Source organism: Triturus cristatus, chromosome 11 (genome assembly GCF_964204655.1).
Source record: "Triturus cristatus chromosome 11, aTriCri1.1, whole genome shotgun sequence".
Lineage (NCBI taxonomy): Eukaryota > Metazoa > Chordata > Amphibia > Caudata > Salamandridae > Triturus > Triturus cristatus.
The window spans coordinates 164,176,904-164,198,626 of record NC_140594.1 but is presented as its reverse complement, the minus strand read 5'-3'; the positions used below and the strand labels follow the sequence as shown (position 1 = coordinate 164,198,626).

At 44.4% G+C, this 21,723-nt stretch overlaps 1 protein-coding gene across 10 annotated transcripts in view; it reads left to right on the top strand.

Annotated features, from left to right (window-relative positions):
• Positions 1 to 21,723, top strand: part of PSMD9 (proteasome 26S subunit, non-ATPase 9) — a 289,965-nt gene that overhangs the window by 153,937 nt on the left and 114,305 nt on the right. For 2 of the 10 annotated variants that reach the window (XM_085633082.1, XM_085633078.1), the window contains exons 1-2: positions 12,878 to 12,972; positions 13,682 to 13,869. In XM_085633082.1, coding sequence (XP_085489208.1) covers positions 13,744 to 13,869 — 126 coding nt within the window. In that variant the 5' untranslated portion in view covers positions 12,878 to 12,972; positions 13,682 to 13,743. Of the gene's footprint in view, positions 1 to 12,534; positions 12,993 to 13,344; positions 13,386 to 13,681; positions 13,870 to 21,723 lie in introns of those variants that run through there. The other 8 variants (XM_085633077.1, XM_085633084.1, XM_085633079.1 and 5 more) reach the window with 7 other exon arrangements.

Here is a 21,723-nt window from a genome sequence, read left to right as displayed (position 1 = left end):
AAGGGTGGCACAATAAGTGCTGCAGCCCTTAGGGGTCTTCTCTGGTCACAGGGCCCTGGGTACCTAGGGTTCCATTTACCAGGGGCTGACATGTGGCCAGAGTTGCCAATAGGGTTAAGGCGGTTAGGCAGTTTTAGGGAAGGAACACAGGCCCTGGGCGCCTTATTGCAGGAGCCCAGGGCACACCAAGTCAAAGAGCATCAGTAGTCTGGCAACAAAAAAGAACAAGCATTGAAAATGCAATAGGTCTCGCCTTTGATTAAGTTAAAGCCATTTGCTTTGCTAATGGTACTGTACAGCAACGCAAATGGCTTTAACTTAATCAAAGGCTAGACCCATTGCGTTTTTAATGCTTGTTTGCTAATGCAACCCGACGATCCAAACAGCTTGTGACCATCGTTCAGCCAGTGATTACAAGTCACAAACGTGTTGGAATTCATACCTCGTTCTGTAGTCTAAAACCAAAGCCCCAAGTGCTCTTACTCCATGCACTCAAAAGCCGTGCTCCGTGTATTCATGCAATGTTAATATAAAATATTTAACGTGGCAACTGTGACCAAATGTGACAGAAATAAAGATTTTTCAAATGGTGCGCGTAACGCAGTGACCACGCCCTCAAAGATGTGCTCTTTGTATTCTTGCAATATTAACAGAACGGAAGTTGTTTTACGTGATAACTGCAACAAAATGTCACAGAAATAAACAATTCTCTTACAGGGTGACTGACATGCAAGAAGATCCAAGTTACGCTTACCCGATGCAATAAAACAGTACGTGTTCCCTCTTGAGATACACAACCTTTAACCTCGAGTCAAACTAACCTGTTAATACCCTGGTGTGCGTGACGTTGTGCTCGGCCGGACGCGTGCGAGCACAAGACGTTCTGAAATTCAAAGCTCACCAAATTCACTGCTGTGCGAACCACTCGGGAGTGAAATAAAGCTTACATTGAAAAACGTTAGATCGATGCTGCATTAAAAAGTGAAAAGATGAAAATAAAAAGACATCACTATGTCCATTGGGATCTCTCGTCTTTATGGGACCATGTGTTTAAACACATGGCTCCATAAAGGGAAGAAACCTTTCACGCCAGAAGGAAAGCAGGCGAGCCCGTCCAAGTGGGCCGTCTGAAAAAGCCAAAGGGAGGCAACATAAAAGCTGTTTTCCAATGGCTGGCCACCATTTAGCATAAACGGTGACGCCGGCCAATGGAAAAGAGGGGCGGTGCTTAAAGCCCCTTACTGAAGCTACTCAAAAACATTAAATCTCGCCGAGCGAGCTCCGCATGTGCGCAGCAACGCTAGCCGAGACCTAAAAAGGGGGAGGGGTTTAGTGCAACAGAAACCCACTTTCTCACAAATGTCAGATAAGGAATTACTTAATCAAATACAAGAATTGATAGAATTACACAGTTAAACCACAACTGTCTGGCGATCCTGAAGGATTCAATTAAATACAATCCTACATCTTCTAAAAAGAAGTGGGAAAACAAAAAACAACATTCAAAGGAGAAACGTTCTCAATCCCGAGGTAGGTCTCCTCAAAAGGAGCCCTCTGAAAGGAGGTATAACCTCAGAAATAGGGACAATTTGAGAAAACCTGACAGGTATCAAGATACTGATACACGTTCCTCTCGTACCTTTCAGACATCTTCACAGACATCCGAAAGAAGAGGACGGTCAGAACAAAAAGAAGAACGCATGAAGTCCAGAGACGTTCAACACGTTCAGAAAAATAAACCAAAACCTCAGTTCTCCAAGAAAAAGGTAGCAGGTCTGAAGATCAGACATGCCGAAAATCCTAAGAACACAACTCAAGAATGGAGAATGGGCTCAGACAATGCTGGACAGTGCATTAGAAGTAACAATAGCTCACCAGAACCTGAAGGAACTTCTGGAGATAGTGGACTTGAATGAATACATAACAGTTGAAACTGTAGACACCAGGGTTAGTTCTCCCACAAAAGCTATACGAAATAACACTCCGGATGGAGGGAGACATACCAAGAAAAGTGAAAGCACTCTTTTGGGAGAAGCTTTAAAGGGGTTATGATATACTTCTAGTAGAAAAAGACTGGCCACCACAATTTGTCAGGGAGTGCCCACACAGCGAAGACATCATTATGCCAGCCTTCTCCAACCATGTTCCAGTACATCTAAAATATACTTATGCCAGGAAATGGGCAGTTGCCCAAGCTCCAGCATTATATAAAAATCATGTTGGATGGGATGAGGACTCACCTCACCATAAAATCCAATTAAAAACTCAACCAACTGCACAAAGCCAGTACCCTATTAAGCAAGAAGCTAAAAAACAGGTCAGGGAGATCTTAGATCAACTTGAATATCAAGGCATGATTGTAACATGCACCTTATCAATGAACAATCCTTGGTTTCCTGTTGCAAAACCAGACAACATACATCGTCTAGTTTTGGATTACAGACACCTGAACACTTGTTCTAAAACATTTGCAGTGCAAAATGCACACAGTACAACATTAATGAATAATATTGTGCGTAAAAAATATAAAACCACATTGGATATTTCAAATGGATTCTTTTGTCAAAACATAGCACCTGAAAGTAGGTAGTCTTCTCAATAATGGGGACCCAGCGTCACTTTTGTCAACTCCCACAAGGGTTCAAGAACAGCCCGGGGTATTCTCAGCAAGAGTAACAGAGTTATTACAAATTTATGATGATGAGGCATTGTCCTATGTCGATTACATATACTTAACAGACGATGACCTGGATAGGCACTTGAACAGGGTAAATACCATAATACTGGGATTTGCCTCCGAGGGCTACAAATTCAATTTAAAAATATCAAGAATTGCCCATCTCAATGTCCTTTTTCTAGGATATGAACTTTCAAGTGAAGGCAAAAGCCTGGCAGCAAACTTCTTAGAGAAATATGCGCTGCTCCAACCTCCAAAAACACTGAAAAACTTCTAGGTTTCCTGAATTTTGGAAGAACTTACATTCTAAATTACGCAGAAAGGGTTAAACCTCTCTACGAATTAATCAAATAAGATTTCAAACAAAAAGATTGGACACAGGAACACACAAATATCCTGCGTTCAATACAAGCTGACATGTTAGCAACAAACCACTTACAAACACGCGTGAATACACGTAACTTAGTGATCCAAATAATACCGGGTCAATGCGGATTCACCTACTTTTTTTTTTTTTTTTATTGATTTTTTTTACATTTACAGAAGAACAACCAAGTACAAGAGCTTTGGCAGTATACCGACATTCTGTACAAATGAAAAACAACCCATATGCCAGCACATAGCATTACAAGAATTCGGACCTAGAGATACACAGACATGGCATCACATCCAGGGGCAACCTACAAGAGGATAAACAATACAGTGGCTCGCCAATCCCCAGAGAGGACAAAATGTAATTAGCCATCTATCCCACCTTTCCTCACCCATTTGATACTGTTAGCAGATAGGCAGTGAGTGGACCCCAAATATCACGAGGCCTGGATGTAGTGGGCAATTCCTCAGCATAACACGTTAGTTGGTCCCGACAATACGTCAGGTCCTGCAACCAGAGCTCTGTAGATGGCGCGACCCTACTCCCCCAACCCATGGACACTCTGCGCTTAGCAAGTAATAAGGATATAGCTACAAACTTCCTATGAGTTGGCATGATGCTCGTTACAGCACCCAAAAGACAAAGCTGCGGAGCACAAACCACGGCGAGCCCTACCATCTTCTGCAGAATTTGCGTGATGGACCTCCAGTACTCATGTACCTTTGGGCAGTCCCACGCTAAATGATAGAAATTGGCACCTGATGCGCCACAGCGCTTGCACTGGTCAGAATCCCATAGTCCATACTTATACAGCTGAGCTGGAGTATAATACAGTTGGTGTAAATATTTAAAGTGCACCAGTCGCAGGTTCCCATTCGCTGTCAACTGGCACGTCAGACGACAGCAGGTAGCCCATTCCTGTTCAGAGAGTGGTTCAGGGAGCGCATCATTCCATTTAGACAATGCGGACATTTCCATTGCGGCCACTTCCCCTTGGGACGCATTATATAGTCTTGTGACTAACTTGGCTCTAGAGGTGGTAACGTATATAAGTTGCAGTGCTTCTAATGTCTGTGGTTCTGTAGGGAATTGTGGATATAGCAGCGGATTCACCTACTTAATGTTTAATGAAGGTGAAAAAGTACCGATTGCATACAAATCCCATTTGTACACACAAGCGGAAATGCGCTTCACTTCAACAGAAAAATATCTCACAGCACTTCAAACTGCTGTAGCAAAAGAGAGCTCTAGCCCAGGGGAAATGCATTATTGTCGTGACTCCGGTACCAGCCTTAGAGGCGGTTACAAAAGCAAGCATTCCGAATACAAAAGCTTTACATCCAAGATGGATAATGGGTTAATTCTCTTCCTGCAACAGATGTTGAATATGTTTTTGATCCCTATTTGAAAACCCAAGCATTCCTGCAATATGAACATGAATGTCCTCTGCCTATTGAGATTCTCCCTCTTGACCAGTACGACTTTATAACTTATACTGACGGATCAGCACAACCCGCTACCGGGAGTAAGCAAGTTTACACTGCAGTATGCGCGATCGTTAAAGGTCGTATGTAGGCCTGGGCGAAGCACTACGCTACGCTCGCGTAGTTTGCGAAGTTCGCGCTACTTCGCGCTACGCGAACTGCACGTAGCACAGTGCGAATACGCGTAGCGTAGTGTTGCGTAGTGCTGCGGTCATTTTTTGCTTGCTCGCGGTCCTCAACGTCAAGTTGGCGACCGCGAGCAAGCAAAATGACATCCTGGCGAGACTGTTCGCGATCGCGAGCATGGAAAATAAACCTCCCGGCGAGATTCCCAACGCGAGAAGGTCAGGTTTCTCATTGCGAGGGGTCGCGTATGCTCGCGACCGCTCGCGATGAGAAACTACCAGTTCGCGTTGAGAAAGCTGCAGCTCGAGTAAAAATCTACTCGAGCAGCAGAAAACTACAGCTCGCACTGTGCAAGATGCCATTTTCAATGATTGCACAGCGCCGGTTGCTTGTCCGCACTGTGCAATCATTGAAAACAACATCTTGCACAGTGCGAACATGTTACTTCGCAGTTCGCGAAGTGCTACGCGTAGCTCGCGTAGTGCGAACTTAACTTTGCGTAGCTTCTTGAAGTGCTACTTCGCGAACTACGCCCACCCTTAGTCGTATGCGCGATGGTAAATTCCGACCAATGGATGCAAAAACACGGTCTCTAGGAAACTGTACAGCTCAGCGTTCAAATTGGCACTTGAAAATACTGATCGCGAATTCCCCACACTTATAGTGTGCGATTCCTTTTACTGTGTACAATCATATAATGAATATTTACAGAATTGGCTACAAAACGGTTTCAAAGATGCAAAAGGTGGCCCAATTAAGCAGAAGACGCTTTGGGAACAAGTAGTTCAGTTGAGAGACGGACTACAAAACACACGTGATACACACGCTGAGTCATCAACGTGATGGTGTTCAAGTTGCAGGGAATTCATTGGCTGACGAAGCCGCAACGGGGGCTGTGCAAACAGCCTCCGTAACTGCGATCACTCGTTCAAAAACGAAAATAGACAGTGAGATATTACTGGCTGTCAATGCTTCAAGCAAAGGCAGTGGTGCAGCGTTATTGAACAAGTTTCCACTAAAATACTCATACATAATTGATGCGATCAATGTTCCGTTTGCTCGAATCCCTGGAGTGGGGATAGGGTAATTCCAAACATGGAACATAGATTAGGACTAATCCTAGCAGCACATGAAGGGATAGCCTCTGCCCATGCAGGTGTTTCCACCACAGTATCATTATTAAAACAGAGATATTGGTGGCCCGACATTAGGAAACAGACCAAAAACTATGTTTTGGAATGGGAAATATGCCAGAAGATGAAATTCTCTACAGTGAAACGTCCTGCGCAGACACCCCTCTTAATTTCAGATAAACCATTAGCTTGTGTTTACCTGGATCACTGCGGTCCCTTGCAAAGGGATGGTAACTATAAATATATCATGGTCGCAGTGGATTCGTGCTCAAGGTTCCTATGGATGTGGCCTCCGCGCTCGGCTGACGCTCGAACTGTTATAAAAGATTTGCGAGTCTTTATCGGCACATACGCAATTGGCACGCTACACTCTGACCTGGGCCCTGCGTTTAGCTCTCGAGCTTACAAAGTCTGCAGAACAAGGACTCACTTGTGATAAGGGAAGCAAACAAGAGGGGAAATGTTGTGGTTATGAACAGGAGTTATTATGAGGGTGAAGTACAGAGGCAACTCAACAACACAACACATTTTGTTAAACTTACACATAATCCATATGTACAAGCATTCACTGCGATTAATATCCAGCTCTCGCATTCGAAAGAAGTGGGCCTCCTCTCAGACACAAAGTACAACTTTCTCAAAATTCAAGACCCTAGGTTTCCCTGCATCTATCTTCTACAGAAGATACATAAGAAACAACCATTCCCACCAGGACGCCCAATCATTTCGGGGATTGGCTCCATGACGGAAGCACTCTCCAAGTTTGTTGACACATTTCTGCAACCACTGGTAGTCAATTTGCCTTCCTATGTCAGGGACAGTATGGACATACTGAATACATTTGAGGACCTAGAATGGGATGACACAATGTGGTTCGCCACATTGGACGTAGAATCTCTTTACACCTGTATAAGGAGAGACCTTGGGAAAAATGGCTGTAGAATTCTCGCTCTCTAAAAGACAGGCGAATCTCTTTGATCATAACCTGATGCTGCTTGAGAGGCTTGACCTTATCCTTGATAACAATTTCTTTCTCTTTGACAAAACATGGTTTAAACAACAGGGGACTGCGATGGGTTCTAAATTTGCCCCTTCGTATGCCAACCTCTTCATGGGGTGGGTGGAACACACATATGCATGGTCAGCAGCAGCCGCCTTGAACTGGACTAGGCACATCCAGTTCTGGGGCCACTACATAGATGACATCATCATATGGACAGGGACTGGACTGGAGCTACAGGAGTACTTTGGCTATCAGATTGACAATACACTCAATGTCACCTTCACCCTTGAGATGTCACAATCCGTGATACATTTCTTTGACTGTGAGATATACATTAACAACAACAGGATTGAAAGCACACCACACAGAAAGGAGAGTGCAGTGAACAGCATTCTACACTACACTAGTTCACATCTACTGTCAACTAAGAAGTCTATCCCCAATGGGGAGCTGTGACGCATTCGCAGAAACTGTAGCAAGAAGGCCAACTTTGTCACACATGCTAAACTAGCAACAGACAGACTCAAAAGGTGGGGTTACGATCAGCGCACCTTACACACTGCAGAAAACAGGGCTAGGAACACCGACAGAAGACACATACTTGTCAGTAAAAAACACAAGACCCTTGACCTCGATAAACTAAGACTTTCTATCATCACAACACACTCTGCATTGAATCATGAGGTCTTCAAACCACTTGGTAAACACTGGGCACTGCTTAAGGGTGTACCAGGGGTTAACAATCTCATTTCAGAGAGGTCTTCCATAACATTCACGAGAAGCAGAACCATCAGGGACGCTGTGCCCTAGCTACACACTTTACAAAACACCACGATCACAAGGTTGGCTTCAGAAACCCTTGAGCTTCTACACCTGTGGAACCTGCAACATATGTAACCTGGGTTGCAACAAAACGATGACCAGCAACAATACAGGGACACAGTACAATACAACACTACATCAATTGTCTCACTAGCCATGTGATATACGTACTGATCTGTGGATGTGACAAGATCTACACTGGTATCACTACAAGACCGCTTAAGACACGCATCCAAGAACATCACAGGGCATGCTTGAACAGGGACGCTACATACGCGCTGGTTTCTCATGAATGTAGGAGTAGTGGTGTGGACCGATCCAAGTTCTGTTTCCATGGTATTGATGTTGCACAAGGCAACATGAGAGGAGGCGACAGGGAACTTGCACTCAGACAACTAGAAGCGAGATGGATATGCAATCTGCACACTACTACATTGGGTCTTAACACTGACAATGAGATGCATTATTTTTTGTCATAATCTTGTGTAATGCACCAAATGTCATGAACATCTCTTTAAGGTCAAGGATCCATTGTGCATTTCTGATCTCTGCATTACGGATGTCGAGCAGGCAACTACCAATTATGCCATACACCTGGGGCACTGTAACCCAATTGCCCTAGTGGTAATTACATACGTGAATATGGATATGATAGTTGTCTTCGGTATTACTAGTGCCAGACACCTGGAGCACTGTAACCTTATTGCCTCAGATGTGTAACAACGCAAGGATTATTGTATGTGGGTGTGGTCCCAGTCTCAACCTGTTTTTCCATTTTGCCTAAATTTTGGTTGGTTGCACTTACAACTGCATTAATGCCCTGTTACTCTTTCCCTCTACTTGCATATCTTTGAAGGGCAGCGTACGCTGCTTAATTACCAATTATGCCATACCGTTGGGGCACTGTAACCCTATTGCCCTAGTGGTAATTAACATACATGCATATGGGTATGATAGTGGTCTTAAGTATCACCACTGCCGTATACATGGGGTACTGTAATCTTATTACCCCAGATTTGTAACAACGCAAGGATTAATGTAAATGGGTGTAGTCCCAGTCTCAACTGTTATTTCCATTTGCTTAAATTATGGTTGGTTGAACTTACAACTGCAACAATGCCCTGTTACTCTTTCCCTCTACTCGCATAGTTGTGAGGGCAGACATGCACGCTTTTACAACAATTGTTAACTGAAATTCGATGATGAATTACTTTTTGCTGTACACGTAATGTATAATTTTCTCACCTCTCCATACATATGCATTTATATCTGGTGGGCTTACACTATTTTTATAATTCTCCTTTCCTTACATCCCTCGTTTTTCAAACCCCTCAGACAAGATTCAGTATTGGGGTCGAGTACTTATCTCACGTAAATTTGCATAACCCTAAAAACTTTATTTACTAGTGCACTAATCTCTCTTACTCAAAGTGTTTACCACTCAATCCCTTAATTGCAACAAACATTTGATAAGTTGTTTTTAATGGGTGGGGGACACCTCTTTTATGCCATATTTTTTAAATCTAAAGTATCTTGCATCTAATTGTACTTTCTTCTTAAGAATATGGAGACTGTTTTTACCGACTTTTCATTCCTTTTTCTATTTACTTTTTTCCCACATATACTCTCTTTATTCGTATACAGTATTGGATTAATTTTTAACGTTTTTTCCACCTTTCAGAATTAAGTATTTTTAGCGTTAAGCTTCCCTGGAATTTCAGGGCTAACGCTATACAGGAGGACGGAAGTGCTTTTTTGCTTCAAATACAACATTTTGTTCAGCGCTTTAGCCTTTTTTCAGTCTCGGCAGTACAGAAGTGACGTGCACGCGTTGCTGCACGTCGGTTACTAGAGACACGGTTAGGGTGACCAGAATTTTAAAGCCAAAAACCGGGACATTTCACAAAAATAGAAGGACTACAACTTTACTTCAAGCGAACGCCCAGACTGACAGCGCTCCTCAGAAGAGACTTACAGAACAGGCAGTAAGAACATACATAAAATGCAATTTTAATTGAACTTCTTTCTTGAAACAACTGCTAACTATCCCTGCTTTGTAAAACATAAAAAAGCACCTCCCGCCGTTTTCAGTTTACCCTTTTTAAAAACAGGGACATGAGCTAAATTTCTTGAAATCTGCCAGGACAGCTGGTGAAAAACAGGGACCGTCCTGGCAAATCTGGGACGCCTGGTCATCCGAGACACGGTAAGCTTTATAGGCTACAGCACAGCGCACTCCACGCGTACTGCTGCTGGAGCCGGACTCTGGGGTTGAACAGACGCGATAGGATCGAAGTAAGTTCCTTTACGCCGGGATCGCTTTTCTTCAGTGTATATCTCCGCTTCTGAAACGGAGATCACAATGAGAATTACTGGGCGGGGTCACCTTTTGGAAAATAAAGATTTTCTACAAAACATACTATGCCTGCGAAAAGAACTTTGCTTTATGTATACTGCAATTTGATGATTTTGTGTACTGCCTCTCATCAGCCTTTTTCTTGAAATTATTTGTGGTCATGTAGCAGCTGGGCATTTGAGGTGGACGATACAAGTTGAGAGTACCTTTAGTGACTAGCCTAGGTAGTGCAGTTGCCATATACTCTGCTGCCCTTTGCCTTTTTGAGAACTGCTTAAACGTAAAAGCACTTCTCAGGGGTTTGTCTGCTGTTTGGGCAATAGCACCCAGAGGTTAATAAGAGATTCACTCAAAACTGTTTTGACCTAACCAGAGTGGGATTAAGTTGGCAGGGTTGCCCTCCTCCCCAATTAATAATTACATTACTGACAAACTCCAAGGGCAACAAGCATTGGCAAACACAATAGGCTATTGACTTAGCCATTACTGGGAAAACGAGCACTTGCAAAGCCAGTAGTTTTGCTTGGATTGGGAGTCCTAATATAATATTTTTTTAATGCTGCTATGGTGAAAATAGAAACAAAATAACTGTTTTCTGTATACAATGCATTTATAAGATAATGTAATGCCTCATGAGTCAGTGAACATTTAAAAGGTCAAATAGTCCCTCAGCATTTTAATGCAAACAGTCCATAACGGGCAGAATGTAGCACTCGATAAAGAGATACTCCTCTGGGTGTAGTTAAAGTCCACTATGTAAATTTTAAGGAATTTAGTAATGATGGTAATGCACGCAAGAGTGCCATAAAACCAGACCGAAAAAGAACAACTTCTGCATAGAATGCACATTGGAGATATAGAACTGAATGTGACAGTGTAATGATTCACTACTCTCTTTGGATTTAAAATAATCCATCATGCATTCCAACAGAAAAACTTCCTAGAAGGCGGAATGACATACCAATTACCAGTCATTAAGAGGAGGCAAAAGGAAAATACTCCCCTAAGCACGTCCAAAGCCCACTCTAAGTTTAAAGAAAGGATAACACGAGGTAAACAAGCAGCTGTGCTGTCAAGCCAGAGCTAAAAATAAGCGAAACTGCACACTGCTACAAAGAGAATAAAGTGACCAAGATTTTAAACACTCTGACGAGAGAAATACAGGCGTTACTGAAAGCAATATTTCACACAAATATCATGGACTATTTCATTATACTCCTCTTTATATATTACGTGTTGTGCATGAAAGGTGGGTATATTTGTAGGTTTGGGGAATTTGCTGAATGACTTCTTAACAATCCACCATTTTCCAATCAAAACATGACTCGACATGCACACCATATTCATCTCATTTTAAGGCACTAATGCTTGAAGGGTTATAAAGAAATACACAATTATAAGTTTACATCTGTGCCATAAGAATAGTTCTTAGAATAACAACAAGTGGCCGGTTAATTTTTTTTAAATATTTACTCACTTGCAATGGTTGCCAAACTGGCAGAAATCATTACAATAATGAGGAAAAACAGACCAACACAGTGCCAAAATAAAAGGTTTTTAAAAAGAGTTGACAGGTTTAATCTTGTGTGTAATCAAATTAACTTTTTATGAGCTCCCATCATCTCGTGGTGTGCTTTGTATGCAAATTGAAAAAACACAATTTTATTAGTTTCACCTAGCCTTTTTTTTATTGCAAGGATAATGGAATACAAAAACGGACATTCTACCCATGCGCTTAACATCTTGGGTATAATCAATGCAGCGAGTACTCCGTCGTAAATGCCACATATATTATCCCCCTTTTACATACATAAATATAGGTCTCGGATGGGCTGGTGTTGACTTAGACATGGAGTCAAGATGCCGACAGCATCATCAGTTCAGAACAAGTAATACTTCGATAAGGCTTCCTTTAGACCCCAAGTTATTAATTTCCTGAACTCTTTGCATAAACTGGGAATGGTTTATATCCCTAACATGGCTCCACCAGAAACGTTAAAAATAGGCCATTAATATCAGCGATCGTTCCAGACACACGTTGTATGGCAGCCGCTACAGTCTGCCCTCGCACGAAGAACCTGGCCTTCATCCCCTTGAAGTGAAAGCCCGAGGGGGTGAAAGACACACCACAGAAACTCTGGATAGCGAACATTAGCCATTCCTGTGTGTACATATTTCCGTTTATTATGGTAACCCGGTACCATTGAGCTTCCGGTCCCAGCATGTCATTTTGTTTCATGGTGGCGCGGTTGTCCATCTGGGGAAAGTCTTCAAACACTTTTCGGAGGCTTGGGGGCGCGCCGCACTTCTCCACTATTATGCTTATCATTTTGCCCTCTTCGTCTGGGATTCTGTGGTTCAGCTGCTGCAGGACATTCGCTACATCCTCCCCTTGCAGGTAGAACCGGGCCTGCGGGTTACAGAACTGAAATTCCAAGGGAGTGAAGTGTAAGATGCATGCGCCCTGGAGAGTGGACAGAAGCCAGCCCCTCTCGTATTTCGCGCCCTGTGGGACGGTTATCCTGTACCACTGCTGTGAGGTATCCATGTCATCGTCTTTCTGGCCCGGTGATGCTATGGGTTTTAGGCGGGTTGTACTGGTCATGGCTTGTAGAGCGACTTTAGTGACCACTCTGGTCCGCCTGCCACCAACACTATCGCTCTCGGTGTAATACTAGGCAGCCTGCAGGATTCTTTGTCTGCGACCGGAGGCATGCGTCCAGACTCGGACCGGAGGCATGCGTCCAGACTCGAACCGGAGACTCACACCGAAATATTTTCCACCGGAGCCGAACGACGAGAAGATCGCTGCACAGTGCAAACCCACCCACACGTAGGACGTCAGTCGTCAATACGTCAGCGTTGGGGCCGCTAGTGCGCATGCGGGGTGTAAAATACACACTTAAGAATGTTAGATATGGAGATTCGGAAGAGTGTGGCTTTCTTAACATCTAAGCGACTTATTAACCAGGCACATAGAAATAAAAGAAGAATGAAAGTAAGCAGTGAGCTAGCAAGGTTTGCAGCTATTTATTTGTAGTTTCTGTAGTTCTAGGCACGGCCGTTGATATCAAAGATTATTATACTATTTTTTCTATAACTTTTTTTCAGTGAGCTTGCAGCATGTATTGAATTATGTTTATAATGAATGGTGATGTCTTATTGTCTCGATCAAACTTGAATTTTCATTGTGATTATACAACTGATCTCGCTATGTTATGACCTAATGATAGACCCTTTAAAAATGGCCGTATTTTTTTCCTTACCAATATGGTTCTTTATTTGAGCAGAGAAACGTTCGTAGTATGTCTAAATAGAAAGCAAAACTAATGGAAGATGTAGGACTACTTTACCTGCATCAAAAAGCTACCCGTAATCCAAGAATATATTGTAACATTATTATTCGTTTTTGTAAGTATGCTGTGTATATTTTAATATTCGCTAGGTACATCTCACGCGAAGTTCGTTTTCTCAAAACTTGTTATGTAAAGCGTTCTATCACCCGCGAGGGCATCGCGGGGTGGGGGTGGGGGTGGGGGGGGGTTGTTAGTAAAAAGCCAGGTATTCATATGTAAAGTAGTAAAGAATCGTACAGTTTCAAGATGGCGATTTTTTTTTGTACACTGTTTTATGGCGTTTGGACGGGAGGGGTGGGGTAAGTCTTTCTTTTGCTGCTCTAAGAAATACCTCTTATGTTTCTATTTCAGTGTAAAGACTACAGCTACGGGTCGCGCGGAGGGATACCTGTTTCCTGCCAGGACTTAAAAAGATGTCTGAAGCAGCTGGTACTAGCGACCAGAGTGCAGTAGTGAACGTTGAGGATGTACAGTTCCTGGTGAAAAAGAAAGACGAGTTGGAAGCACAGATCAAAGCCTGCCATGATATGTTAGACGACGTGAGTACAGAGAAAGTGCCAGTCACGGGGCCTAGTAGGAAAAGGGAGTTGCATTATCTATAGCAAACATTTCTGTGATGTAAAGTGTCTCTTTAAGAGCTGTAGGTTTGTGAAATTAGCGTATGCGCCCACAGCAGCGGCACCCCTCACATGGTTGCCCCACCCGAATCCCAATAAATTCAGACCACCACAAATTTGTGTTTTATGGAAGAATTGAGGCCGCAGTTTATTAGGCATTTCCAACTTACAAGCGATCCTTTACACACCATTATTTTGTCCGGCGAGCCTGTGTCCTTACCCCATAAGCTCTGCACTGTGCCTTACCTTCTGTGCAGCTCACCTTGCCCTGTTGACCTATCACCTGGGGACGCAACCCTTCCATTTCACTCCGGGCAAGCTTCTGCTTCCAGCCCGACTGGGTAACCTTTTACTTCCGGTTGCCACACATTCCTTGAGTAAGCATCTGCTTCCAACCCAACCGTATGACCCTTTGCCTTCCGGTGCCCACACACTCCCGGGTAACCAGCCGGTTCCCACCCGGCCGGGTGACCTTTCACTTCCGGTATCCACACATTTCCTTCCGGGTAAGCGTTTGTACCAAGCCCAACCATGTGCTTCTTCAGTTCCGGTGTGTACCCTCTTTATTACCTGGGCAAGCCAATGTGCTTCACGCTCGCCAAACCTGGTTGACTGTTCCCTCACCCCTCTCTGCGAAGGTGAACCGGTACCCCACTTCTTCCATGCCACAGGCTCTGCCCTCAGTTGTGTAATTAATTGTTTATTTCTGGTTCACCTGAACCAAGGGCCTTGGGGAGCTTGCCAGTGCCCACTGGGTCCTGACTGCCCCGTTTGTGGTCTGTGCCCCCTTCCCAACCTGTTTGTTGTATTCCTCTTGGATCGCTTTGTAAGTACCGCCATGCCTCGCTGGGAGCTATCGCTGCCAGTGAGGGCCCCCCCATGCCATACCTGTGGCCCAATTCTTGAGAACTACCAACAGCCCCTTGCATTCAATGCCGCTAGCATATTCCTTAGCAGGACATCTGTTCCAGTGTCTGATAGGTACACCCCATCTGCCCTGTAATAGTGCGGCTGCTGCAAGTTAATCAGGGTGTGCCCAATGCTGCCTAAACCTGCACCCCCTAAAAATTTGGCCATGAGGCTGTTTAGCCTCTTCCTTGACAACTCCATGCTATTTTGGGAGCGCGCTCCAGCCCATACCCTTCTAGGAATGATCTCGGACCATACCACCTCCATGGTATCCTTGCTCCTGGCTAAATTGGTGAGATCCTTATTTAACATGTGAAGTAGTTTACCGCTCCCTATCACTGGAAGGTATTTTCCCCCTAGATCAGAGGTCTTCCAAAGTTTTTGCTCTGAGCCCCCCCCTCCTCCCCCCCCCCCCCCCTTAAGCAAAGTGTCTTGTGGTCGGGCCCCCCTCCAAAACTTTTCAGCATGGATTGGGAGAGCAGGACGGACATGGCTGCATGCAGAAGGCGTGGCTTATGAGATGATTTCAGGAGTACTTTTTCTATAGTTCATAAACCACATTAAATTTGAGACTTATAAAACAGCAAATGCATCAAACAAAAACATGTATTGTCCCAAAAACTGCTCCCCAGAATTGGGTTTGTTTGTGAGCCCCTCGCACCCTTAGACCCTAATGCAACTATACCTACTGTACTAATGATAACTGCAGTCCTGAGTAGCAGGCTATCTCCTCTGCATCTTTCACCTCGTCCCCATCATGCCTGACCATCACTCCAATCTTGAAACAGGCTCTCTGTCCTGTTTGAAAAAAAGAGCTCCCATGTTGTATCCCTTTCTTCTGCGAGGGTGCCCTTGGTCGTAATGCTAGAAAGGAAAATAATCTCCCATGCCCCTTTTTTTAAAGGTAGACAGTCATAACGGTGATTCAGTGGGCTCCTCAAACCCCTGGGCCCCAGCCCTGCTGCATCTGCTTCATTAATGATAACCAACAGTGGCCACGTACACACCTGGCAGCAGTACCTGCTGCACTGATGAAGGGCCCTTTAAAAAAAAAAGAAAAAGGCCACTTATATTGTTGCCTTCTTTGGGGGGGTATCGCACTGAAGAAACTTTCTCTGGCCATTTGTAAATTTAAATATTATTCCCCATACTGTGCTCTCTATTCTGGGCCATCTATTTGACAACATCCATGAATCTCGCTCCTCTCCTCTTTCTCCTGGACCATTACTCTGAGGCCCCAGGGGTCGAGAGGATTAGGGCTCTGCATCTGAATGCAACCCAGCTGGCCTTCTCCCTGCCTCCCATGGACATAGCTATCACAATAAAAACTGTCCCTGAACAGTTATTGCTGACTTTTGAGGTGTCTCTGCCTGAAAGTGAAGGGTGTGGGGGTAGTGCAGTAAGTTAGAGAAGAAACCAGCCTTCTTACCAGCCTTAATTGACTCAGTCACTTAAAGCCATGGTCACCAGAATTGAGTTTCTGCAGCAGCACCGTTTTCCACATAATTATGAGTTTACCGCATTTGCTACATAATCTATCATCTGCTGCGAAATCTGCAGAATTTAGCCCAAAATAATTGATTCCAGCTCAAATGGAACAAAAGTTACTTACAACTTGACAGTGTTCAGGAGCAGTGGAAGGTCTTCCGCAAAGATTGACTGGTAATCTTGTAGCTCCTTATTGCTGTATTTGGGTGTTAAACTGGTATTAATGAGGTGAAATATTGCTCCTAACAGCATAACCATGAGTTAAAATGTCAAAATAATTGTAATGCTAACCACGAAATGTGCTGCATTGTGCCGCATAATTTATCTTTTCTTGCTGCATAATTTATTCAACCATGCCACATAATGTGGTCCTCTTCTGCGTAATCATTCCAGTAGCTCTTCTTAAAACTTCATGGTGGCAAATATATATTCTGTTTGAGATTTAATGTTGGGGTGTTATCAGCTGAGTTCTTGAATAACGGAGACACTTAAAAACGTCTGCATTAGATATAGTCCAATTACTCATTACTAAAAACTATATTTTGTAAAAACTTGTTTTACCTCAAACACTGCATCAATTTGCAGCACCCTAGCTTAGACTATGTGAAATACTATTTTAAAATATTGACTTACATATTTACAGTGCTTTCTGCCACAGACTGTGGCCTCAGCGCACTATAAACAGGGGCACTGGAATTATGTGGCAGGAGACGGCCAAATTATGCAGCAAGGTTAACCACATTTTGCAGCGAGCAAAGGCGAATTATGCTGAACATTTTGTGATAGCATTATTGAATTATTTTGCAGTTTTTACACTTAACACTGTCCTGCCATATTTCCATTCAAAAGTACCAGTTTAATTCCCACATATAGCAATAATGCACTTAAATTACTGTGAATACACAAAACGAAGACTTTGTTTTAAGCAACATCTTTGACCCTGCCAGCACACCCAGTGACCTCTGACCCCAAGGCACACCGATCACAGTTTTGACTTCAAGGTCACTGAGTAAATGAAGACAGTCTGGAAATGCAGCTTCCAGGCCATCTTCATTTGCATGTTTTTGCAGAGGCATTTTCGCCCCCCCCCCCCCCCCCCCGGGGGGGCGCGCCCCACAGTTTGAAGACCTCTGCCCTAGATGAATTACTAAAACATCTGGGTTCTTTGAGCGGGTGCGGAAATCTTCAGTGACGCTCCCCAAGTCTCTCCAGTGCAACCCTGGCTTTCCAAACCATCGCACCCTTGTTCGTTGAAAGGGGAACGTTGCATCCCACCCAATGGCGTGGGCTCTGTTAGCAGCCATGGATACGTAGGAGTGCCTGATGACCCACACTGTCTTGTATTCTGTGGAGTAGAACAGAAGGACAAATGTTGAGTCTTCAATCAGCCTTTTATTATACGTGTAACTTGGTGTAGATAAGTGTAATAAAAGACCCCTACCAGAACCCCCGCAAACCCCTGCCTTTCTAATTCTTTAAGTGTTGGGCGAATGTAAACCCGATACCTGTCTGATTCCCATCTTCCTATTCGTTTTATTGCGTTTGCCGACATACCCTCCTGGAAAGCTGTTGTGGCTGCCCCAATGCAGAAGGAATGTGTAGTGTAGTGATGCCCTTGGAGCCCTGCCATTTGGACCGTTGCTGCTAACACCCTTTTAAACTGATAGTGTTTCTGGGGTCCCGTCTTTGTGGGTGAGAAGGTAGTTGTCGCCGTTGACACCTTCCCGTTCCTGGATGTACCCTGCCAAAAGCTTAACTGGGCAATATGAGCTGTGCCCCTCCATCCTATTCAGTGTAATGTACTGTCCCCTTCCCACTTAATCTGTCTTAGAGTGTCGCAACCGAAAGGATACCTGGTGTGTGCCTAGGGATATGTCTTTAACCAACAGGGCCCTGCTGCTTTTATCCCCTTTTGCTCTCACTGCTAATGCGAAAGGCCCCAACGAAGGGCAGGGAACGGGTTACTCGAAACAGCATACTTTCAAATTCCGAGTGGCAAACCAAAGGGAGGTGGTCCATTAGGATTTTTATTGTGTTAAAATCAATTGGGTACCTGTGATCCTGTTTTGTGCTTACACCTTTGGCCCAACCTTTAAGGCTTCCCTAAGAACAAAACCTTTAGTGGGATCGTCCAAACCCTTTTAGCTTAAAATGGTATGCTATTGCTGATAGGTGCTCTACAACCCATGACCTAGATTTACCGGCTCCCCTGGCCCACACCACAAACTTTGACCCGCAATCCCAGTTGCTGGAAATTGTCTGGAAGCTCGGAAACATCCGCTGTAAAGTTCCGAAAAGTGTCCACACAACGCCGATACCGTCGCCTTGTTCCGACCGCTAAAGCCCCTTCAGCCATATGCTGTAGTTGACCTTCTAATGCACGAGTACTCATAGTACGGGCTGCCAGCGGCCCGGCAGGCCTTCTTTGGCGGCCCGAAGACCTTGTTGCTATATGCCAGTCAATTCCTTGAAGTAAACAGAGAAGATGGTCGCAGGAGCATACGTTTCCTCCTGCAGCCATCTTCTCTGTTTACTGCTTGCCTCTGATTGGCCCACCTCTGTGACGTCACACACGGCACCCGGCGGGAAGCACAGGCCCTTTAAAAGTTAGCTGTAACTAGCGTTTTTACAGCTAACTTTTAAAGGACCTTTTGGGGACCTTCCTGTGTCCGTGGTGACGATGTCCTCGCAGCCCGCAGACTCTTCACTGCAGCCTGTAATCACCCTGAGAATCTTCAGGGTCACTTTACCTGCAGGTACGTTTAACAATGCCAAGTTTTAACGGCCTCACTAAACACCTTTGTACGTCACCACTTTAAGCAAAATGCTTCGTGCTGAGACAGGAAGAGATAGAAATACGGCTTTCATCAACAGAACGGGAACTTGCCTGCCCAGGATCTCCTTTTGTTTAGCTCCCCATTTCAGTGCCCTAGTATTTGATGCACGCGCACTAACATTAATGTATTTGTAATCTCCCCGTTTGCCGAAAATAAGTAATGTTCATACACTTTCCCTAAGTATGTAAGGCCTGGAGTTAGAATAGTAAATAATTCTCGCCTTGAATATTTGGGGGCATTTCTAAGCCTCTCCTCCCAGCTTCAGGAGAAGCATAGAAATACAGGCACTTCCGGGAGGCACAGAGACGGGACATCTCGGATGGTTAAAACACTGGCATAACTGCACACAGAAGAAGCTTACCGAACAAAGTGGAAAAGGTTAAAGTTAGCTGCAGCTTACCGAAGGAGGATTCATTTCCACGTCTTTCTTTCGAATACGTTTTATGATAACACTGCAGTTCTCTACATAGAATACAGCCATCCTGCTCACCCAATACTAACCCCCCCCCTTCATCAAACTATGCGCCATTCAGATGTCGACTAAAAAAAACCCTTGCTGCAGAAGAACCCTGATGCCTTTGTAGAACCAAAACTGTGGCATTTTCGTGCTGAAACTCTGAGCATAAAATATTTCAGTAAAGAACCCTAAATTACCCATATTTTCACTCGAGTATTATGAAATGCAGTCCAAGAACTGATAACTGTGCTTTACATGCTTAAAAATGGATTAAAATAAGCTTATGCAGTGTAACCTACCTCACTACCTTTCTTTCTCAACCTACTTTTGCCTCTTTCTGCTGCTCTGTATACTGTTTTGGGCTGCTGCCCATTTCCCCTTCTAGCCCCACCCCCTCTAGCCCTGACTCCACCCCACATGGGTGCAGCCCTCGGCCACAAACCACACTGTAAATTTGGCCCCCGAGAAAAAGTTTGTGAGTACCCATGTTCTAATGCATTAGCTTCCAATATTCCTCTTTGAAGGGCGTCATTTCCTGCTGCGCCTCTGGCCATTCTGCTCGGAATCTTTCCCACTGGAAGCGAGATAGCATCAGCTGCCTTGTTCTGAACCCCTTGCACATGCTTTGCTGTTATCTGGATATTATACTAGAGACACCTGCTCACCAAATGCCTTAATAAACCTAATACTATGGGACATGATGCCGCCTGATTATTAATTGCATGGACGGCTGCCATGTTGTCTGACCGGATGACCAAAGTCTTGTTAGCCAAGGTGTCCGACCAGAGTGACAATGCCACCACAATGGGAAAAAGTTCTAACGGTGTGATATTGTTGGTGAGGCCACGGTGTCGCCACACAGGTGGCCACCCTTTGGCACACCACGCGGAACCCAGTATTGCCCCAAAACCCCCTTGCCTGGAGGAATCTGTGTACAGTTGCAACCTCTCATCGGCTGTCCATATTCTAACCCCATTGAAACCTTGTTTCAGCCCCTTATTCAACCTTACAAAGTGATGTTTCTGAGTAATGCCCGCTGTAGCCCTTTCCAACCTTCTTGAAAAAACTCTCCCTACCTGAATGACCCTGGACACAAAATTAAGCTTACCTATTAACTCTTGGATATCCCTTAATGTTGCCTTCTGCTTTGCCAATACCTTTACAATAGCTGCTGCAAAGTCATGTACTTTTTTTCCACTGGGTGGCGTGACACCCCTTCCACAGAATCCAACTCTATTCCCAAAAACGTTAGCTTTGTTGTGGGGCCCTCTGTGTTTTTCTGCCACTAAGGGTTCTCTCAAGCCCTGCGCCATGACTGTGAAGGCTGCCAATGCTTGGGCACAATTGGGGGAGTTTGCCTTGCCTACAAACAAGAAGTCATCCAGGTAATGGAGCTTGCCACCTGCTGGCTGTACCTTGTTTGTTGCCCATTCCAGAAAGGAACTAAATGCCTCAAAATAAGCACATGAAACTGAACGTCCCATGGGCATACATACAGCTTTTCCCTGAACTGGAACCCCAGCAAATGAAAGCTCTAGGGATGCACTGGTAACAGCCTGAAAGCTGATTCAACATCAGCTTTCGCCATGAGGGCTTCTGTCCCCGCCTGCCTTACCAACTCGATGGCTTCATCAAATGTTGCATAGGAGACGGTACAAACATCCTGGCTTAGCCAGTCATTTACTGAGTTGCCTTTGGGATAAGAGAGGTGGTGGATCATTCTGTATTTGCCTGCTTCCTTTTTAGGAACAATCCCTAGTGGAGAGATAATAAAATTGCTTAGGGGTTGGGGGGGAGGGGGGGGGGGTTCAAACGGTCCTGCTATTCTTCTTAGCTGCAGCTCTTTTTGTATCTTTTCCGCAACTATTTCCGGAAGTTCCTCCACTGAGTGAAGGTTCTTAGATGACCTGCCTGCTAAAGGGCCACAGTAGGGTATTTTTAAACCCTTCTTTGAAACCCCAAAAAAGTAGTTCCCTTTCCTCTTCCTTTGGGCAATGATTCAAAAGTGTTGCTAGCAATTCAAAGTTTAGTGGGGATGGGCCTTTTGTTACCAGGCCCAGACTATGGCTGACCCATGAAAGTGGC